General features: G+C 40.5%; 1 protein-coding gene across 1 annotated transcript; it reads right to left on the bottom strand.

Annotated features, from left to right (window-relative positions):
- Positions 1 to 13371: 13371 nt before the first annotated feature.
- Positions 13372 to 20803, bottom strand: gxylt1b (glucoside xylosyltransferase 1b). Its single transcript, XM_086268934.1, has 7 exons — positions 20470 to 20803; positions 19207 to 19405; positions 18934 to 19065; positions 18542 to 18793; positions 18257 to 18380; positions 17968 to 18140; positions 13372 to 14419 (listed from the first exon to the last, which is right to left on the bottom strand). The coding sequence occupies exons 1-7, from the start codon at positions 20658 to 20660 to the stop codon at positions 14261 to 14263; spliced, it is 1230 nt and encodes a 409-aa protein (XP_086125060.1). The 5' UTR covers positions 20661 to 20803; the 3' UTR covers positions 13372 to 14260.
- Between the last annotated feature and the right edge of the window lie 16 nt (positions 20804 to 20819).

Below are 20819 nucleotides of genomic sequence, written 5' to 3'. Positions count from 1 at the left end.
TAAAGTCTCAAGAGGAACACTCAAAAACCATTCAAAAACAGGTTAATCGACTAGGCAGTAGTTCCTTTTTTATTAATAGATATTAGTCAAGAATTTAGATAACATTTTGATAATACATATTATAGAATAATACAGTTGTTGTCAGACATTTACATGCATTCTTCACAGGCATGAATTTCATGTAATTTGGGGCCTTTTCTGATTTCCTTGAAAAGCTCTTTTTCCCCGAGTGGAATAAATGTACAGCACACATCTTTGATGACTGTAAGAACAACAATTGGATGCACAAGTTTAAAGTTATTTTGGAATCCACACAGAATCAAAAGTACATACAGCCTCCAATTGTCACGGTACGGGGTCCATGACCCAGTACCATGGGTTCATTATTGAACTGATAGTTCCGCCTATTATTATGACTTGTGATCTTTTGCTTATGTTACATTCTTAGTCCTTGGGTTATGGTTTCAGTGTTGCTTCCCTGTGCCTCATCATGCCTGCACTGTCCCAACCGTGTCTTCCTCTTGTCTCACATTCCCTAATCACACCAGTTTGTATTTAAGCCCAGTGTTTTTCCCTCCACGTTTTTGTCCTCCACGTTAGCTGTGTGTTCATCCCTCGTCCCGTGTTGTCAGGTTATGACATGCCACGCCAGAAGACGTGATTTTTATCTTATTTTTTTATGTGGAGACTTAAAAAAAAAAAAAAAAAAGCATTATATCTCTGTCTTAGAAAATTCTGGTGTACATGTGGACGTAGTCCAAACATTCTCATTCAGTCTTTTCATGCATAGCCTTTTTAAACTGTTTAATGGACTTCTCTCCTTCTCCCCACCTGGGTTGTTTGCCCTGATTCTTTGCCTTTCCGTGTTTGACCAGTTCCTGTTTTTGATTAAATCACTGGATTTTGGACTTTAGTCTTTCTCCATGTGTGCTGCAGTTGGGTAATCCCCTCTGTGTACATTGCATTAAGTTCCTTCAGAGTCATATCTATTTGTCCAATTTCTTACGCTTTTCCAGTTCAGGGTTGTGGGGGGACGGAGCCCATCTTAGACCTTGGACAGGTCGCTAATCTATCACAGAGCTAACACACAGAGACAGACAACCATTCACATTCAGATTTACACTCGAATTATAATCATTGGTTAACCTAACCCCATGCATGTGTTTAGACTGTGGGAGGAAAATTCAGCAGGTATTCCGAACCCACGCAGACACAACGAGAACATGGAATCTCCACGCTCTCCATGGTGCCATCCTCTAAGTAATTAATTATTTTAAATTAATGGTTATAATATTTCCCAATTTGCCTACTGAATGTACTACCTCAAAATTCGGTAAAGATTTGACGGTATTCATTTATTTTTAATCAGGATAATGACTAATACCAACAAAACTAATGAAATTCCTACAGAGTGCTAGCTTGGCTCTAGCCTCCCAGAGTAATATATTTTATTCCGTTTTCACCAATGCCTCAGAGGAAACTGACAAAATTTGACTTGACAAGGAGTTTATAGTCATTTATTGTAAGTGAGTTCTTTTGTTTCTCTAAATGCTAATTCTGCTTTTGCAAACTGTAAATTACATCCTTTAAAATCAATCATGTCTTATATTTTCACTTCCCTATAGTATATTTGAAGCATTTTATATGTGAATGCAGTTTTGGAATAAACAGAGGTCTATCTTAAAGTGGAGGAGTGGGGTTTTTAGGTGTTATGACTGTGTTGGTACTGACCTTTCATTTCAGCGTTATTTTCCTCATCTCTCCTCAGACAGCACAAGTACGTCTTTTAGGTCGATAATTATGAGTTTTCCTAATTATATCCTGTGACAGTGTTCCTTCGTTAGGATTCCTTGCGATACTATCAGTGACTGATCACAACCATCAGCCTCATATCCTGCACCCGGAACATCAGGAGATTTAAGCCTGATAAACATCACAGATAAACTCTGAACACATTTGATTACGGAGACTTGGAACCCTGCCAGGATGCTTAGCCATTAGTCGTTATGCATTTTACTCAATGACACTGTTCAGGAAGCACAAAGCAGTCAGTGATGAAACACATTTGACAGCAAATCATCTTCATGCATCACTGCTTTTACCTGGGGAAATAATAGAGCTGTAAACAGACTGAGAGAGACAGTAACATTTAGAGTTTTCACAGGAAGTCTTGTCACTAAACTTGTGTGTTTGGTGTATGCCTAAACCCGCATGGAAATGTTCACACTCTAACCAGTCCATCACATAATATAACGAAAGGAAAAGAGCCGTAATTAACCGAATAGATCCTTTTCGGCACGGAAACAGACGGGATGTTACTAATGTGCTTCGCCACCTTGAGAGGTTTGATGGCGTGAAATCCTGTGTGCGTGCACACACAAATCATGCTTGCTTCGATTTGTAGCAAAGACGTTGCTTCGTCCTAACAGAGCTACACGTACATGTTACACCCCTGAAAACAGGGGGGAAAGAATCACGAGAGTGATTATGACTTGCGTCTCTCATGCAGTCGTTTATTGCAGTGCAAATGAACAGAAACGTTTCACATTCTGTACTGCTTAATGTCACATGGTGGAAGAAAAACACTAAATAATAAACCAAAATACTAAAGTGCTTACTATATATATATGCCAGAACAGGTTTCCTGAGAAAATGTCTGACATTAGCAGCGTTTTTAGCTCCTGCCGTTATCTTACTGGCCATTATACAGTCCAAAACTGAGGCTCAAAACCGCCACGTATATGTGCACAAAACTGTAATACAATGCTTCTAAAGCTTACAAACCAATGAAGGATTACCTCTTAAATATCTTAACAGTGTACAAATTGAAAATATATCAACCTTTAAAAACTTTTACCTGAAAACAGGGGGAAAAGAATCACCAGAGTGATTATGACTTGCATCTCTCATGCAGTCGTTTATTGCAGTGAGAACGCGCGAAAGCCCCCTAGTGGAGAATAGAGACACTACTAATCGATCCCAGAAAAGGCTTACTAGCCGATCAGAGATTTAAAGATTGCAGTTCTCTTAAATAGCATGAAAGCCATTGATATAACATGAAAAATATTAACCTCTTAACCATTTTCCTACCATATTTACATTATTTTTGTCCTTATATCAACTGATATGAATTAGTATTAACTGAACAGTTTTATATGCAGTAGTCCTTCAACCTGTCACATTCGTACAGGCAAATCGATAGGTGCTCACTACAAAATGGACTCAGGTGTAAATTAACCCACCAGGGAGCTGCCAAAAGCAGACGCATGCACAAGATCCATCAGGGCGTAATTTGTACAAATATACGTCCGTTGCCTGTTAAGCAGCATGCTGATTTACGAGTTGCACTACGGCAGCCTGCAAAAGAGCATAAAGCAACTTAAAAAATGTACTTATTATTCATGAAAATACGGTTATTTTCATGTCTCTGTCTTCTATTGTTACATCTTTATTCTTAAAATGTTTAACATCTATGACAGCTGGGATAGGCTCCAGCGCCCCCCGCGACCCTGAAAAAGGATAAGCGGAAGCGAATGGATGGATGGATGGATGTTTAACATCTATTCTTTACATGCAAACGTATTGCAACCAACATGAGTAAGCTTGTTGAATGAATATTTATTTATTAAACTGTAAATTTAATAAATGACTCTATGAAATAAATAAATAAGTAAATGATGTAAATAAATTAGGTAATAATTTTAGGGAGCTCTTATTTCCAAGTGGCCTATTTCTTTATTTAAGGGGACATTAATTTTTAAATGCCTCATTTGTTTCCCTGCTTTTTGTTCCCATCTGGTAAATAAATGGGGTGCTTTTTAGAAATCAACAGGTACCAAATCAAAAGTTCCTGGAATAATTGAAAAAGCTTTTATAAGAGTGTAAGTGACTCATTTATGTTTACATTTGTATATGTGTTGATTTATTTTATAAATTTTAATTTGTCCATCATATTTACCACATTAATTTTTCATCTTTTAGGGCCTTTTATTTATTTATTGCTGACCTTAATAGTCTTCCAAACACAAGTTCTAACCTCTAGTACAAGATGCAAAGAACTGCAAGAGAATTTCACAAGATGTGGCACCAGCTCTGCTATAGTTATTATGAAATGTCAGTCTACCTTTGTGATAGCTCAGTGTGTGATCTGAAATGGTAATGCAGGAGATAAAACACCAGAGAATTTTTTAGATTTTGGTTTTTTTGTTCAGGAGCAATCTCATACTGAGGAAAAATCCATGGAAAATGATCATTCATCTTTGTGATTGTGCTTTTTTTACCTCGTGATTTTTTGTTTTAAGATCCCCAACTTTATTATTTTGATTCAGTCTCATTAGTCTTAGTGCAATTTTGAGTGAAAAAGCCCTTTGCATGAACCAAAACACACACACCATAAAGGCCAGATGACAATATTACTTTTTTTTGTCCTTCTAGTTTTCCCCACGATTGCCTCTCTTTTTGGCATAACTGATCTCTTATTACAGTGATATCCTCTCGGGGCATTAGACAAAAACTTCACAGGGCAGTCCTCCAATTAAGCATTCATGCCATTACATAAAAACAAAAAACAAATAAATTCTGCTCTTCAATTGGTCATGTCTTGGCTAGCAGAGCTAAAAACACTAGACTGCTCTGCTAGCTAAGTGATCTAATGTTAAAGTAAACAAAAGATATAATGTGATGCTAGTGGAAGTTGCAAACATAAACTGTGTCTTTTTCACAGTGAATGGTAGCAGTGATTGGAGTGAGCGGAGTCGAAACATTGATGTAGCTTCCAGATCTGAAAAATTGGTTTTCTGATTTGACTTGACTTGACAGAGGGATGCGGAAAACTAGTTCATGCATTTATTACCTTTAGGCTGAACTACTGTCAAACTGTCCTGAAAACTCCCTGAAAAGCCTTCAGTTGATCCAAAATGCTGGAGCACGAATACTGACAAGATGTATTTCTCCTATTCTGGCTTCTCTTCACTGGCTCCTTGTTACATCCAGAATAGGGCTGAACGATTATGGAAAATAATCTAATTGCGATTTTTTGCCCCAATATTGCGATTGCGATGCGATATGCGATTATTTTTTAAGGTCTTTGTCTTCTGTATTATTAAACAAAGACAAGCAATACATCATATAGTATGGCCAATACTATATTACATTAATTTTAAACTGTTCTTTCCTGGAAGACAGACCTCTGTTATGATGACATGAGGTGATGCATGAATTGATGACTGACATTTTTATTTAACTTCTTCAATCACAACAGTATATTTGAACATACACAATAGTTTATTTTTAGCTTACAAACATCTGAGCATAAAGTGCTGACAAGGAACCCTGGTGTAAACATTAAAATGAAAGTCAGTACAATGTGCAGATTGCAGAAATATACATAAAAAAAATCAGTGGCTTTACCACACTCAGTTTTTCGACATCTGTGAACTACTAGACAGTCATTCAATTAAAAAATAATATTAAATAAATAAAACTAATAAATAAAAAATACACACATCTTACTGATCTCTGCAGTCAGTAACATTACACATAAAGTGCAAACATAATAGCAATTGTATAAACACACACACAAACACACCTTTAAAGTTTAAAGGCGTGAAATTGGACGGTCTAGCCTTCTGATTAGCGTCACCGCTGTCTCGGTGGAGTTTAATAAACTCGGCCGTCTGCTTCTAAAATATAACCAGACACTGGTGTAAATTCTCGACTGTCTCATACTTCTGTTTAATAAGTTTTCTGTTTGACGTTTAGTCAGCTGTGTGAAAACCAAGGAGGAACCCACCCGGGGGATTAATAAAGTTTTATTTTATCTAATCTAATAACTTTAATCTCAGCCAAACCGATTTACTCACGAACAAACAAAACACTGAAAAAAGCCCAACAATAACATTTTTAGGTTGTCTAAGTGACTTATATATTACGTTTAACCCGAGCAGCGAAACTCCGCGGTGATCTGAAAATGATGTGCCGGGAGTTGTGCCGTTCTCGGCCGCATCAGTAATCCTCGAGCTCCCGGCTAGCTGTCGAGCTGGTGGGTAGCAGACGCCTCTGAAAACGTCGAAGCACTTTTGCAAATATGGGATATCTTGATAAACCGAGCAGATATTTGATGTTTACACAGCTACTTTCTCGCCTGAAAATATGTTAAAAGTTTATTTTGTGACCCAGAAAGATTAGTATGAGTAATTTTAAAACTTAGTAGCGGCCGCCATTGCTGGAAACTGGAGTTTGGCTGGGCCGCGCTATGAATTCTGGGATATGGTAGTAATTTGGACAGCCTTATAATCGCAGTATAATCGCAGCCTTTGCGGTTAGAAAATTGCACTTGATCATGTCGCGATATTATCGCAAATGCGATATATCGTTCAGCCCTAATCCAGAAACAAATTTAAAATCGTCCTCCTCACATACAAGGTCATGAATAATCAGGCCTCGTGACATCAAACCTTTATACTGTTTATGGGTGGAATCCTTTTAGGGAAGTCAGGTCTTTCTAAGTGTTATTGTAAATTTTGCACATGTCCTCTGCTGTAATTTAAATTTCGTACGTCCACTGGTCTGTGGCCTCAAGTAGCCACCTGTCTTTCCTTGTAGTAAGTGGCACCTGTGCCTGGCTGACACACCGGAGGACCAACCAAACGCTGCAGTATATATAAATATACACAAAGACACTTTTTATATACCACTTCTCCACCTTGTTCTGTCACCTCCTGCAGTAGAAAGGCTTAGACTTAACTCTTATTCCTTTAGTTACATGTGATCCCCATGTAACCCTGCTTTCTTTGTGCTGCAGATACTCCACATGTGCCAGCTTTTGTTCAGCCTGCCTACTCCTCGTTGCTTAATTCCTGCCTGCCCGCTCTCCACCAGCTCCACCACAATCTGGCGTCCTCGAACATCTTCAGAAATGTTAAAAAGGCCAGCTTTGCTCTTTTCACTACCTTGAGTCTCTCACTGAATCAAGACTGTACAGACCTACAGAAACTCACATTCACATGAATACAATTACAATGCTGCAGATATGATCATTGTAATTTTATCCTTTAATCTGTGGCATAAAAATAATCATCAGTCTCTTCAAAGAACAATAAAAAAAAAGTTTCAATATATGTTTTTAATTGGATGTAGGGTTTCATAAAATTGGGGCAAAATACTTTAATTGAGCACAGTCTGTGTGCAGAGGTGTACGCAAATTGAAGTAGCAGCTGTTTATGTGTCGCGATCAAAGCACTCTGAGATCCAATAAAGGGGAAAAAACACAACATGTCTTAAAATGTTAACAAAGTGTTTTAACAATGTGCTAAACATGCTACTTGTAGGGGGCAGTGGTCACAATACCCCAAATGTAAAATGTACATCATACACATATTCATAATTAAAATATGCTTCCAAAACTTCCTCTGTCACTGAATATGATTAAATGCACTTCGAAGAACATATAATGGACTCTCGGGAGCTGAAATAGGTGTGCGCGCCAACACACCTGCGTTGATACAAAAACAGTATATACACACAGTGAGGAGCGACAACCAGACACAGTTGCCCATTCACCCAAATGTGCACACAGACAATAGCCTGAAACTCCCCTCCAGCCTGGCAGGTAATTGCTGTCTATGGGGGGACAGGTGCTTCTACAATAGAGCGCCAGTGTCCAGGCAGGCTCTATTCACTGCCACTGTAATTACCTAATTGAAAAGCTCACAGGGGAAAGAGAGAGTGTATTGGTGTGTGTGTGTGTGTGTGTGTGTGTGTGTGTGTGTGTGTGTGTGTGTGTGTGTGTGTGTGTGTGTGTGTGTGATAAAGAGAGAGTGTATGGAGACTTGGATAAAAAAGAGGAGAAGAGGAAAGATAAGTGCTGAGCTTATGGAGTACAATAAAGGCTTTGCACCACACACACATGCTTGTACTGCACGTGCACATGCGCACGCTTCCGGATTTTTTTTCTTCCCATAAGGAAAAATATTCAAATGGCCACACCTGTATGTCCACACATAGAAGCATTCTGAATCGGATCCCTCCAGGGCTAAATATTGTAGCGAGCATGATTGAGAGATGGAGCAAAGGAGGGAGTAGTAATGGGAAATCTATTGTTGTAAGAGAGGGATGCAGCAGGGAAAAGAGGAGGAGGGTCAGGGTGTGTTGAGATATAAAAGCGGCAGGGTCACTCTCATTTCTGATGTCAGCCTCTCCATCTCTGAGCCCTCTCCATGCTTTGGCTGTAAGTTTTATATGTGATATATAGTCAAGGAAGAGCAGATGGGGTCTGCGTGTATGTGGGTGTATGTGTTTCACGTGTGAATTCAAATACATACAAATATGCACCTCGGTGCTCCCATTCACTGCAGAAAAAACAATGCTCTATAATAGTTGTTATTAGCAATAATCCTCTACCTGTACGCTTCTGCAGTCAGATTAAAAGGAACAGTCAGCATTTTGGGGAATACTATTCTTTGCTGAGAGATTCATGACAATATTTCTAACATTTCCTGTCTCTACTGTAAATGTGTAGCTTATTTGTACGTGCAGTATTTCACAAAAATTACATTTCATAAGCAAAGTTACCCATTTGCTAACAGTAGCTTCATTTTAATTACAATCCAAGCAAATGAGTGCATTTTCACAAAATATCTGACATTTCCTGTCATTGCTTTTAAAACCTTTTCTAGATTCTATATTTTGTAAATTCGGCTTTTGGAAACACTTCAAATCCACAATGAACATCCAATTTGTTGAAAGCTCATCCCAAAAACCTCACATGCTTCGAAAGAACAATAAGGTGCTGTCATTGTCCTTGGGTTTGGTCGTTGTTTGCCCTACTGTTGCAACCTTGTTTTGGCTCATTTGTGCATCCGTGGTTGACTACAAACTGAAGGAGCTCGTATGCCCAAGGCTGAGGTAGACTCATGCTGTTGTTCTTGAAATGCTCAAGAACAACTCCTGTAACAAACTCTTTGAATTCTGTTGCCTATTCTTCAAAATCACTGTGTTCGATCGGATCGGATATTTGTATTCAGAGTACAGCTGGACAGTTTGTGTGCTCTCCGATGGGTACGGGAAAAAAGAAGTCAGGCATGAGAAACTGCAGAGGATTTCAAAGGTGGATCCTTGTCGAAAAAACGGCTAAGGATAGGAATTTAGGCATGTGAGAAGAAAAGACAGAATCGGAGATATGAGTGCAAAATGAAAGGATAAAAAATAAAAGCCAGAAACTGTTTTAAGGACAAAAACAAGCAGTAGGATCACTTTTGGCTGACAACTTAATATTGGTGGGAGAATCCCAAATGCTGGCTCCCTTGAGCACAACACAGTCTCTCACAGGCCTGGATAGGCATCATTTGGCTTGGCTTCGTGGCATTTACTATGTCGAATCTGACAAACACACACTGCAAATAAGCCGTGAAGAAAATGAACCAATCTGCAGAAATTCCCCTCACTCTCTATCAGTGGAACAAATTCAGCGTCAGTGTGAGAGGAGATGTCATACTCTATCGCACTGGGCATCAAACGCACCCTGGAGTTGCACGCGCGTAAATAAGCGTAAGACATGACATGCTTCTTGTGGGGAACATCTTGGCTTAGTAATGCTCTCTTTCTCTCTCTCATGTCTTGCGAGAGTTCTATGTAAACCCCGTTAGATTTAAATGGCACCCTGCTGTGCAATCCAGCGGTGCATGTATACGTCTCCAATGTGGGGAGCAGGAGTTGCACATAGTATAGCAGCAATGTTATGTTTGTTTGCTGTGCGTACATGTTTGAATATGTGTACGTTATGTATCCATATACTGTATGCCAGATTTCATAAGTATAACAAAAGAGCAAAACTTAAAAACAAAACCCTCAACAGTAAGAAATGCTCCAAAACGTGATGATTTCTTTTGTTTCTTTCGGTGTTTATGGACAAATGAGTATTAATAAACACAACAGAAAGGCATGATTACTTTAAGTTAATATTAATTTAATATTATCGATTAAATTAAGTTGACTTTACCTAGAAACTTAAGCAAACTCATCTCATCTTTAAAGGATTTACGCAAACTTGTGCACGACTTAAAGATACGACACATGAACTTATAATCAAAGCAGCATTACATGGTAGTTCAGCAAATTAGTAGTAGTTAAAGTAATTTAACTATGTCACTATTAATAGCCTAGATTTTTCATGGTATTTACAGTCATGTGAAAAAGAAGTCTTAACAGAACTCTGTGCAGTCCAAAGTGCAATGCTCAGAGAAACTGCAAAAAACCAAGAGCTACGTTCAACTTCATGACAGTATATTGAGAAAAAGGCTGGACAAGTAGGCTGGTTTAGAAGGGTTGCCAGGAGAAAGCCTCTTCTCTAAAGACAACATGGCAGCACTTAGATTTGCAAAGTTGGATCTGATCAAAACACAAGACCCTACATTGCAGCATAGGACCTGGACCAAATACACAGATCTGACTATGAACTCCTGTGTATATCAAAGTATTCGAGGACAAAATGTGAGGACATCTGTCTGACAGCTAACGCTTGATAAAAGTGGATCATGCGACAGGACAAGTGTCTCAAGCACAGCAGCAAATCTACAACAGAATGGCCAAAAAAAGAGGAACAAATCAAGGTACTACAGAGGTCCACCCAAAGTCCAGACCACATCCCGATTGAAATGCTGTGGCAGGACCTTAAGAAAGCTGTGAATAAGTAATGCCTGCAAACCTCAATCAAACAAAGGGCCAAAATTCCTCCACAACAATGTGAGAGGCTGATAACGTTGTATATAAACAATAAATTCAAGTTACTGCTGCCAAAGTTGGTTCTGCAAGCTACTGAATCATGCCATGTAGCTTCCTGCATGCTTTGACGGACGGACGGACGAATGGATGATACAGCACGGGCAGATGGACCATGGATGGACAGATGGATGGATGGATGGAGCATGGATGGGAAAATGGATGGATTGATGCATGGGATAGATGATTTGCCAATCACAGCGACACTAGTGGCTGGGCAATCGTGGCTCAAGAGTTGGGAGTTCGCCTTGTAATCAGAAGGTTGCTGGTTCGAGCCCCGGCTTGGAAAGTCTCGGTCGTTGTGTCCTTGGGCAAGACACTTCACCCTACAGCGAACATTTTAAAAACTTTCAGAAGTGCTCTATTCACTTTTTATTTTTTGTGATTTCTTTTTCAGTGAAAATGCCAGAATAAACGTATAAACTCTGAAGCTTCTGAAGATTAACAGTTGTGTACATTGTTATGTTTCTCCAAGCTGGATGTCCTTGTTTCTTCGGTTAACTCTGATCACAAGTGACTCCTAATCTGTGGTCCTGTATGAGCAGGCACATCACATCAGACTTTTGAAGCCTTGCGCAGGTCTCTGAGTGTTGGTGTGTCATTCATCACTACAGTCCAAGACCGAAATATCACAGCAGCTGCAGACTCTAAAGCCCTTTTCATCAGTCTGTCATTCAGATTTATCTTATTTTTACATTAACATTTCTCAAAGCCTCATTCAGACATACCCACACTGATGGAGAGCCACAGTGCCATAGGTGCAAAACAGCTGTTCTATCCCCCACTTCCACACATGCTTATTAGAAAGGGACTTTTAAACTAGCAATACCAAAAATTTACAAATTTACAGTGCTGCTGCAAATAAGAAACTTTGCCAGTTGGATAAGATGTGCATGTTAATGCCAGATTAGTAATAATACAAGCCTCATTGCTGTTTATGGCATTTTGGTGGGTTGAGAGACTCACAAAGACACACAAGAGTCATCTATCACTGGAATCTCGTGTGTATCAATTAATGAGACATTAATTGTGAAGTCCTGAAACTGATGTAAATGCCAACAGTGACCTACACGGCTCATTCAAACATGTAATTAACATATTTAGATGCAGTCAGATTCATTCATGGTAACGTGCGCTAGTTTGAAATGGGCTTTAGTGTCTCTTCCTCCATCCACACATAGCAAACAGATCAGCAGCAAAATTTGCCTAATTCACAGCAGACTGTTCTTGTGAACCTTTATCTAAACGTCTATCTATAAATCCTCATAAGTACAACTTCCAGCACGTAGGGTAACCCAACAGCTCATCGGATGTTTAGGGAAATGTAGGATACTGTGCTTTTGTGCTGGTTAAGAGATGCAATTAGTAAACAGTGTGTTGTTTCTTCCATGAGACAGCCCATAAACCTGAAATATGTTTCTCTCTGAATCTGCTTCTCTTTTTTTCTTTTGATGATACTATTTTGAGGTTCAACTCTGTTGTTAAGCAAAAGAAGAAGAAAAAAAACCTTCAAAAGATAAAGCTCTGAAGCAACAAAGTGCTCTAATTGCTGTATTGGCTATGACAGCCTCGTTCTTTTCCTTCATCACCAACACACTCCATCAACCTTTTCTCTGTCCTCCTGCAGTGCACTCATCTCTCCTCTTCAACATTTTGTCCTGTGACAGTAGCGAAAAATGGCCGACCTTACCTGGATTTACCCCTCCCTCCCCATTATTTCTCTTTTTGTCCATCGCAAACAGACACATCTAATTATTTTGCGATGTGCCCATTTTTTTCCCCTCTGCATCTTCCACTCGAACCACTCTGAACACTGGAGGTCACATATTTAAATAGTTTCTCTTCCCATCCGCGATGAGCACAAAAAGACATAAAACCAGAGTTATTTATTATGATATAAAACACGCAGTTTCGGGAAAATGAAACCTTGGAAGATGGACGATATTGAATTTTTCAAGATGGTGCTCGGTTCGAGCCATTGTCTTCCCCCTCTCCCTCGGTCTCTCTGGGGACCCGGCACTGTTACGTGTTGCATTTAAGCACACAGGTCAATAAAGGTAATTGATAAGCTCTAGGATATATTGTGATAAATGAAGGATATCTCTGGTGCAATAAATCAAACTACCTCTCAGGCTATAAATGGACAATTGTATGCCCCCGCCTAATGGGAATAAGCATAAACTCATCTCCGTATAACAGACAGACATCTATAGAGCTGTATTATTGGGCCATCACTTACACTTTATGAGCACCTCAGATACTGAGGCAGGGCCAGTGCAGCATCTCGGAAGGCCAGTTTATAGATTATTGGCAAGTCCATCGATCTGTCAGAAGAAGCCTTGGAATCACTTTTTCAACTGAGACGGGCAGAGCTGACAAGTGCCTTATACGGCTAAAAATTAAACGTAACGTAAGATGCTTGAATTTGTCTTCCTATTAAATAATACCAAGAAACTTACATTCCAGACTCATGAGTTATTTAATATTGCTTTATGGCAGTTTACTTGATATTCTCCCCATCAAAGGGTAAACTTCTTCTACAGGCACTAGTGAACACATGAAAAACTGCTGCCCTCTAGTGGTCGCAAGCTGAAATGATCTTTATCCATTTTTATTTTGAACATAACAAAACAATGACGCACATTACTGTCACAAAACCGTCACACTCACATACACACTCGCAGTTATAACATTTTAAATTTGAACAATAAAAAAAAAAAATAAAAAAAAAAAACACCCAGCAGTGCAAAAACTATTTAAAACAAACAAATACTTTGGCATCAGGAAAGAGCTCACAGCTTATTTGCACATTCACCAGAATTATTTCAGCACAACTATATGCTAATATATATTTAGACAGCTATTTCACCCCATTTTTAAACTCACATTTCCATCATGTGTATACTGACACACGCTTTCAGTACATTGTACGCATTTTTTTTTCTCCATGGTCCTTTCTCATAAATAACTGCTGAGTGGTTTCTGGAAGCTGAACAAAAAAAGAAAAGTGGTCCAGTGCATGTGCCTCTCCAACTGAGCGCTGCAGAAAGCCTTTTTGTCCAGTTTTGATGAGATTATTTTCTCTTGTGGCTCACAAGGTTCAAAATAAATTCTCCAATATGGAATAAAAAAAAAAAAATCTTCTGTTCTCAATTTTAAAAATTCATGAAAGGAAAAAAAAAAGCGAAGTCCTTGTTTCAATCTGCGGCCAAGATCAGAGCTTTGTTACAAGCCCGTCTGGCCTGTTCTACATTGTAGTCCATTTTAGAGCTTTTGCGTCACTCTTGGTGGTTTACAAGAGCTGAGCAGTCAGTCTCAGTCTAAGACTAGCCCAGCTGCCTCAACTCAAGCAGCTGATGACAAAGTTTCACTCATTAGATTTTTTTTGGTGTTTAGGCTTTCAAGATCAGCAGGTACGACTTCAATTCCTTGCAAAAGCTCATCATCCATAAAGCCCGTGTCCCGTCATTGTCCTTCAGGTTCGTCACCGCTCCCGAGTTTTCCTGTTGATCTTTGCCACACTGTTCCTCAGTCTCTTCGTAAAGAGTGTGTGTGATTTACCACAATAAGTGTGTGTCGTTTTTAACAGTTCCTCTTCTAAAGGCTCCAACAAAGACGTCACTGGGTCTGTGCCGAAAGTGTACTGGAACGACAAAACAGGCCTTTCGTTAAGTCTGGCTTTGTGTTTTCAGCTTAACTTTGAGTTCAATTCCAAAGCTTTAATCTGTTTCAGCTTGGACCACGACAAAGAAAAGACGCGTGATATTTCAATCTGCAGTCTGTTCTGTATTCTATGACCTCTCTGCCTGTCCAATCCAATATATGGAAGGCATAAAGCGAGGAGCGCAAACCTCCCTGCATATACAGAAAGCCAGAGGAGGAACGCATGTTTCATTTAATTTCTCCCTCTTGAACAAAAGCCTAAAGAACATAAAAAACACTAAAAACTAAAGAACATTCTCTTTGTGTGAATCAAAGCTCAATATCAAACTTGGCATTTCACATGTAATGGAGACCTTTGTGTCCAACACGCAGGCAAAATAACTTACACTATCCCATTTCTGTTTCTTAAGTATGCTAGTGTCCTTATGGCTCTGCAGTTGGCTCAGAAACGTGAAACGAGAAGCAGCAGAACTGATCAGATTTCCCAAGTGAGCGAGCAAAGTGGTGTGCTGAGCTGAATTTGTGCTCAGAAGATGCGTTTCCTTAGATACATTAAAAACTAAATCAGCTTCAATCATGAGGGACTCCAAATCTGATTGGTCAGCCAGGCTTGCACATAAACCGCTGGGTGTTGATGGGGGTCAGTTTTATGCTATAGGCTTACAATCCAGTAACAGCCAGGGATTAGAGGAAGAATTTCATGTCTTCCCAATAATGAAGGGCCCTTTACAATACTCTGAGGAAATCAATGGGGAATTACCATTTTTTATGCCTAATTTTTTATGCTTTTTATGAGTGCATACTTATACACACCCGCTGCTCATAAAGTTGCATTTACAGTTGGGTGTATTGATTTTGTGCGGCTGATGGGGCGCTGCTGGTGCGAACACTCCAACTCTAAAAGTGCCACCAGCTGTAAAAATTTAACTGCTGCTTCCTGGGCGCAGCTTTTTTTTGCAGCGGCGGGAGGGAGGAGATGCTTTACGACAGACAGGCCGATGTGCTGTGTTGGAGGCAGGGGCGGGGAGGGGCCGTACCCTCGCTTCTTTGTGTGTGGATGCAGAGCATGGACATTGACTTACACACACCGTCTCCGGTTTATTGGGAATATTAACTGCTAGAATAAAGATCCTGGTTAAAATATTAACCAAAAAAAGGGGGAAAGAAGTAAATCATTAGTTTTAGCATTAGCACAAATGATGCATTCAGGAGCCTTTGTCCTGCTGTGTAGCTGCTTATATATACACGAGTTGCATAACCCAGTGGTTCCTGGGCACAAAATGTGAGAGATGAAAATTGGTCTATTGTAGTAGTCCTGCAGTCATCTCACAATGTGACTGCTGTTATTATTGTCTACGTCTACAAACTCACTCATATTTAGAGGGTATGACGTACGCTCTCATTCTTGCTGCTCCTTCTGAGCCACAGTTTGTCTTGTAAATAACATCCTGAAATTTCAAAGTAAAGGCACCGTCAGAACCTGCCTTTTCTCACCGTTTCCCTAGCGATCATCACTGTGCCTCAGCCCCAAGTCACCTGACTGCACACCTGCTCTGTATTAGTATCCATTCATCATGTGCTGTTCAACCAGAAAAGGGAGTGTGGCACTTCCACTGTGGAGGTTTTGATAAGAAATTTGATAAAAGCTGCCTTGACTGGGGTCGTCTATCCTTGACATCACCGTCCATCAGCACAACCCTGCAGGGATAACGCTGCGCTTCTGCTTTCACAACAGTGACTGTGACAATACATACTTGCATACATTTCTTGGTAAATGCACATGGTACTGTCCTGCTACTATGAAGTGTAGCTGTACAACAAGCTCAAAGCATGAAATGTTTTTTCAGGAACTATTAAACGCACAAGACTAATCCATACTCTTGCATCCTTCTGGCAAACCAGACTTAAATCTATAAAAGTATTGTGCAGAATGAGTGGGTGTCTCCACCTGCACATACAGTGCTGGTTAATGTGTCTACTGCCATAATTGATCCTGTCCTGGAAAGCCACAGTCTTAACTGCAGGCCAAGGATAAGGTATAGATAAGGCATTACGCTGATCTATGTTCAATAGGAAAGCAATGAGGCTCCCAGTGTTGATGGCTTCATTAAGTAAATGCCACTCATGTCGTCAATATCATTACACTGCTGGTAAGCAACCCATAAACATCCTCGTGGGAGAAATTAGCTTTCCTCCAACCTTCTGCCAGTGGTGGAGATTTGTGTCTTCCAATGCAGACAATCTGAAGTCACCAGCACTTTTAGTCTTTAGGGTCAACACCAATCTGAAATCTCATCAAGGAGGGGAACGAATCAGGGCACGAGGTGTGTCTCTGGGTTCAGAGGGGCTATAAAAGGGCTTTCCATCAGACGTTGCGCTAAATTGCAGCTACAATACGTTGAAAAGGTTCAACACATCACTTTTTAAAGCTGGGACACTTTGAAATTAGCTTTTTGCTGCTTTTCATTCTGTCATATGAATGTAAACTTATCCATTTGTCTTCCACTAACAATATCTGTCTTTTGTATTTTTACACACCTGTTGCTTGTGAAGCTCGCACACAAGAATTTCACTCGCATGTACTGTACCAGTGTACCTGCACATGTGATGTGACAATAAAAGTGATTTGATTTTGATTTAAAAAGTATATAATCACTGTGTGTTGTTAAAACCCCTAAAACCATACACACACACACACACACACGACTGTCTTTTGCCGTTTCTGTTTCTAGACCCTTTCACGTCTGTCATGTGTGTTCAGGGTGAACATGCTCTCATCTGTGAAATGCACAGGTCGGCAGTGGTGGACCTGCTAATCCTGGTATTCTATGGCAAATGGCACGGCACCGACAGACCAGGCTCATGTTGTTTGGTCAGAGACATTTACACCAGTGGGCTGCTGGAGGTCATTTTGCAGCTCTAGCAGTGCTTATCCCGCTCCTCCTTGCACAAAACAGCAGATACTGGTCCTGTTGATTGATTGATTAAGGGCCTTCTACGGCCCAGTTCATCTCTCCTAGAGTAACCGCCTGTCTCCTAGAATCTTCTCTATGCTCTTGAGAGAGTGCTGGAAGACACAGCAAACCCTCTGGCAAAGGCACCTATTGATGTGCCTTTCTGGAAGAACTGGAATACCTGTGCAACGTCTGTAGGGTCTAGGTATCACCTCAAGCTAGCAGCAGTGACACTGATACTAGCCAAACACAAAACAAGTGAAAGAATATTCAGAAAGGATAAGGAAGGAAAATTATCAGCAGCCTCCACCTGTGAAACCATTTCTTTTCATGGTTGTCTCATTGTTGCTCCTTTTTCATTAACACAAAGCAGTTGAAACTGATTTGTGTTAATGAAAAAGGAGCAATCGACCCCCTCTACTTAACTGACCAGATCAATATCCAGAAGTTTCACTGACATGCTGGTACACTCACATATTTATACCATACCACGATTGTTCCTTTAATTTTTCTGAGCAGCATAAATATCCCAGTAACACTCACATAATCCAAAAACACACCATGGCATGCTGACCTTTTTTATGGCTTCGTAAACAGCCCTGAAAGTAGGCTGTTTGTAGTCGTGGTAAACTCCTCTGTTTCCATGGAGTATGTAGATGCCATCCTCCTCAGCTGAGGCACAGTTGCTGCCATAGATGCAGTGATCCGGGCGATAGTTCCACTGGCACGGAAACTCCAGCAAGGACTCTGCAGACAGAAGCAGATGACAAAGGAGGCACAAACTTGGTATTCTGTACACTTTTACAGATACGATATGCTGTGAATTCGTAACTTAGTGTGTGTCTAAATGCGTGCAGTCATACCAGGGTTATAGTGGAAAATGATATTTAGTAGGTCCTGGTCTCCCCATGTTATGTTCAGTTTATATTTCTGGAGTAGAGGCATCAGGAGCTCTTCCCAGCGCAGCCCCACTGATGTCATGTCATTCTGTCAACACAGACAAGCGCACACACACACACAACATGATTATATTTACAGTTTTGGTGCAGGGAGGTTCGCACTGGCACTTTCATGGACTTGAGTGCAAATCCACTAGAGAAGGAGGACATCTTGTGGTCACTAAAGGTAATACACCGATACAACCTCACCTTAAAGAACATGCTCCTCATACGTGTCAGATTCATGAGCATGACCCCTGAGTTGATGCCCGTCCTGCCGTAGAACGGGTGACGGGCAAAGCGATTGTACCAGGCGATGCGGGGCTCCTCGTGCTCTGGAGCCATAGCAGCCAGCTGAGAAGAATTAAAGTCAGACAGGAACCTCCACAAGAGGTCCACCGGCTGCAGGAAGAGGATGTCTGAGTCCACATACACAATAGAGTCAACGTCCTCTAAGATGAGCTGGGAAAGGACAAAAGACGGAATATTTGTGATGCTCATGTAAGTGCAGAAAAGCAGACTTGAAGTAATCCAAAATAAAAATCACTACGAATACATTTTTCAACTTCACTCTTCAGAATTAAAATAATATTACAGCTTACAGGTAAGAAGAGTCGCTGTGAAGCGCAGGGTTTGAAGAGTTTCTTCCACTCCGCTGCATTCTCATTGGGGAACCTGATGGAGTAGACTCTGTAGCTGAACCTGTAGCGAATAAAACCAGGCCACGACTGGAACTGGAACACAGATATGAATGCACTGGTTTTGCTACCTGAAGTAATGCACAATATGGCATTCGTAATCATCAGCACTCAACAGAAATGGCTACCAATGTTAGGTTTCATTGTTACGCTTCAAAAGCAAAGTTACCCACTCACAGCTTCAATGAAGCCGGCGTGAAGCTGATCTTCTGCAAAGATGTGCAGATGGAGGCGCTTGACGCTGAAGAGCACAGCAGACTTAATCATGGTGAGCGTCTCCTCCAGCCTCTCCCCGCAGGCCACCACAGCCAAGTGCATGGGAGGTTCAGGCCTGGTACCAGCAGCCTCCTGCTGAGCCTGCTGACGCATGATGTACCTGAGGGAGAAGACATAATTGGAGGTGCGTTACACTCGGGCAGAGCCACACTCGAGATATTTTGGGCAAGATGATCTGAGTCCTATAACAGTAATAAACTTACCATATAGGAGGCAAGCTAGTATTTATTATATTCCTTTAGTGCAAAGGGTGGAGGATTTGGTGAGTGTGACTTGATCTCTCTAGAGCACTCACACTGTAGTTGTTTTAAGCCATGCCTGTATTTAACTGCACCCAATAATTCTAATCGTGAATAAATCCCCAAAGTAGTCATTTGTCACTACGGTGAAGAACTGTCCCTTTCTTTGTCTTATGTGAAAGAAACTTTTAAATTCTGGACTAAAAAACGTGTTTCAAAATGTATTTTCTAACCCCCTTAATAGAAAATAAAATCTCCCCAAAAATTGTGCTTCAGGCTGGGATACTTAAACCACTACGCTGTACAACAGTATTTGGCGCCCTCTGCTGGATTAAATATGCAAAGACGCTATCTAAAACGTATCCTGAGCCATTTCCCCCCATTATTTTCTGGGTACAAGTAGAAATTGTGATTATTCAGATAAATCTGTGACAGAAAATATCAACACGTTATTCAGATGTTTAATCCATTTAGTATGAAGTACCCACTTTTCTCTTCCTTTACTCTGCCCAAACCTGAACCATAGCAAACACAGCCATGTGTGGACACCATGTTGATTTAAAGCAGCGTGATAAAAACACACATTTAGGCTACGTCAGTTATTTTTGTACTAGCACATTTTTTTAATTCATTTGCCAAAGATATGGCTGTGGAACACACAATGTGTGGTTTACACAGATCCTACATCACTGACATATCGACACATATCTTTTATACATGAGACCTGCACGTTAAAGTGCAAACCTAAGCAGGTACTGTGCAGCATGTCTAAATATTTACTTGTTGAGCTTCCCTATGACCGAGTCGCATTCCTGTAGCCTGAGTGATTACACATGAGTACCTGAGCATGCTTTCTGAGTTTTACAGCTTGTCCCGTGAAGCACAACTACGTTGTTTCGATTTATTAAAACATTGAAAATCCTACCAATTGAACGAGAGTGCGTTTTTATCCGTGACCCCTCGCCTGGCTCCAGACGCTCGCAGTGGGATGAGAATCTTCTTTGCTCCGTTTCTTCTGGCGGCCACGTCCGAGTAAAAGAGCCTGCTGTAAACATACAAGCCCGAAAACACGGCAAACACCATGCACAGCATCAGTGCACGCATGTACCGCCGCATTATACAGTTTCAAAACGCAACTCGGAGCTGAAATCATTACACAGAAACTAGCATTTAATCATAGACCGCTAAGCTAGACGCCGCGGTAACGCACTTCCGGCGGGGATTTACAAAATTAAACTCATTCCAGCACCAATTACGCCCTCTGGCGGTGGTTTG

This window comes from Aulonocara sp. 'chitande type north' Nkhata Bay, linkage group LG17 (assembly GCF_057382095.1).
Source record: "Aulonocara sp. 'chitande type north' Nkhata Bay isolate Kocher_YH1m ecotype deep benthic linkage group LG17, A_spYH_male_GT1.1, whole genome shotgun sequence".
Classification (NCBI taxonomy): Eukaryota; Metazoa; Chordata; class Actinopteri; order Cichliformes; family Cichlidae; genus Aulonocara; species Aulonocara sp. 'chitande type north' Nkhata Bay.
Note: the sequence above shows the minus strand (reverse complement) of the source record. Positions and strands in the feature narration are given on the sequence as shown.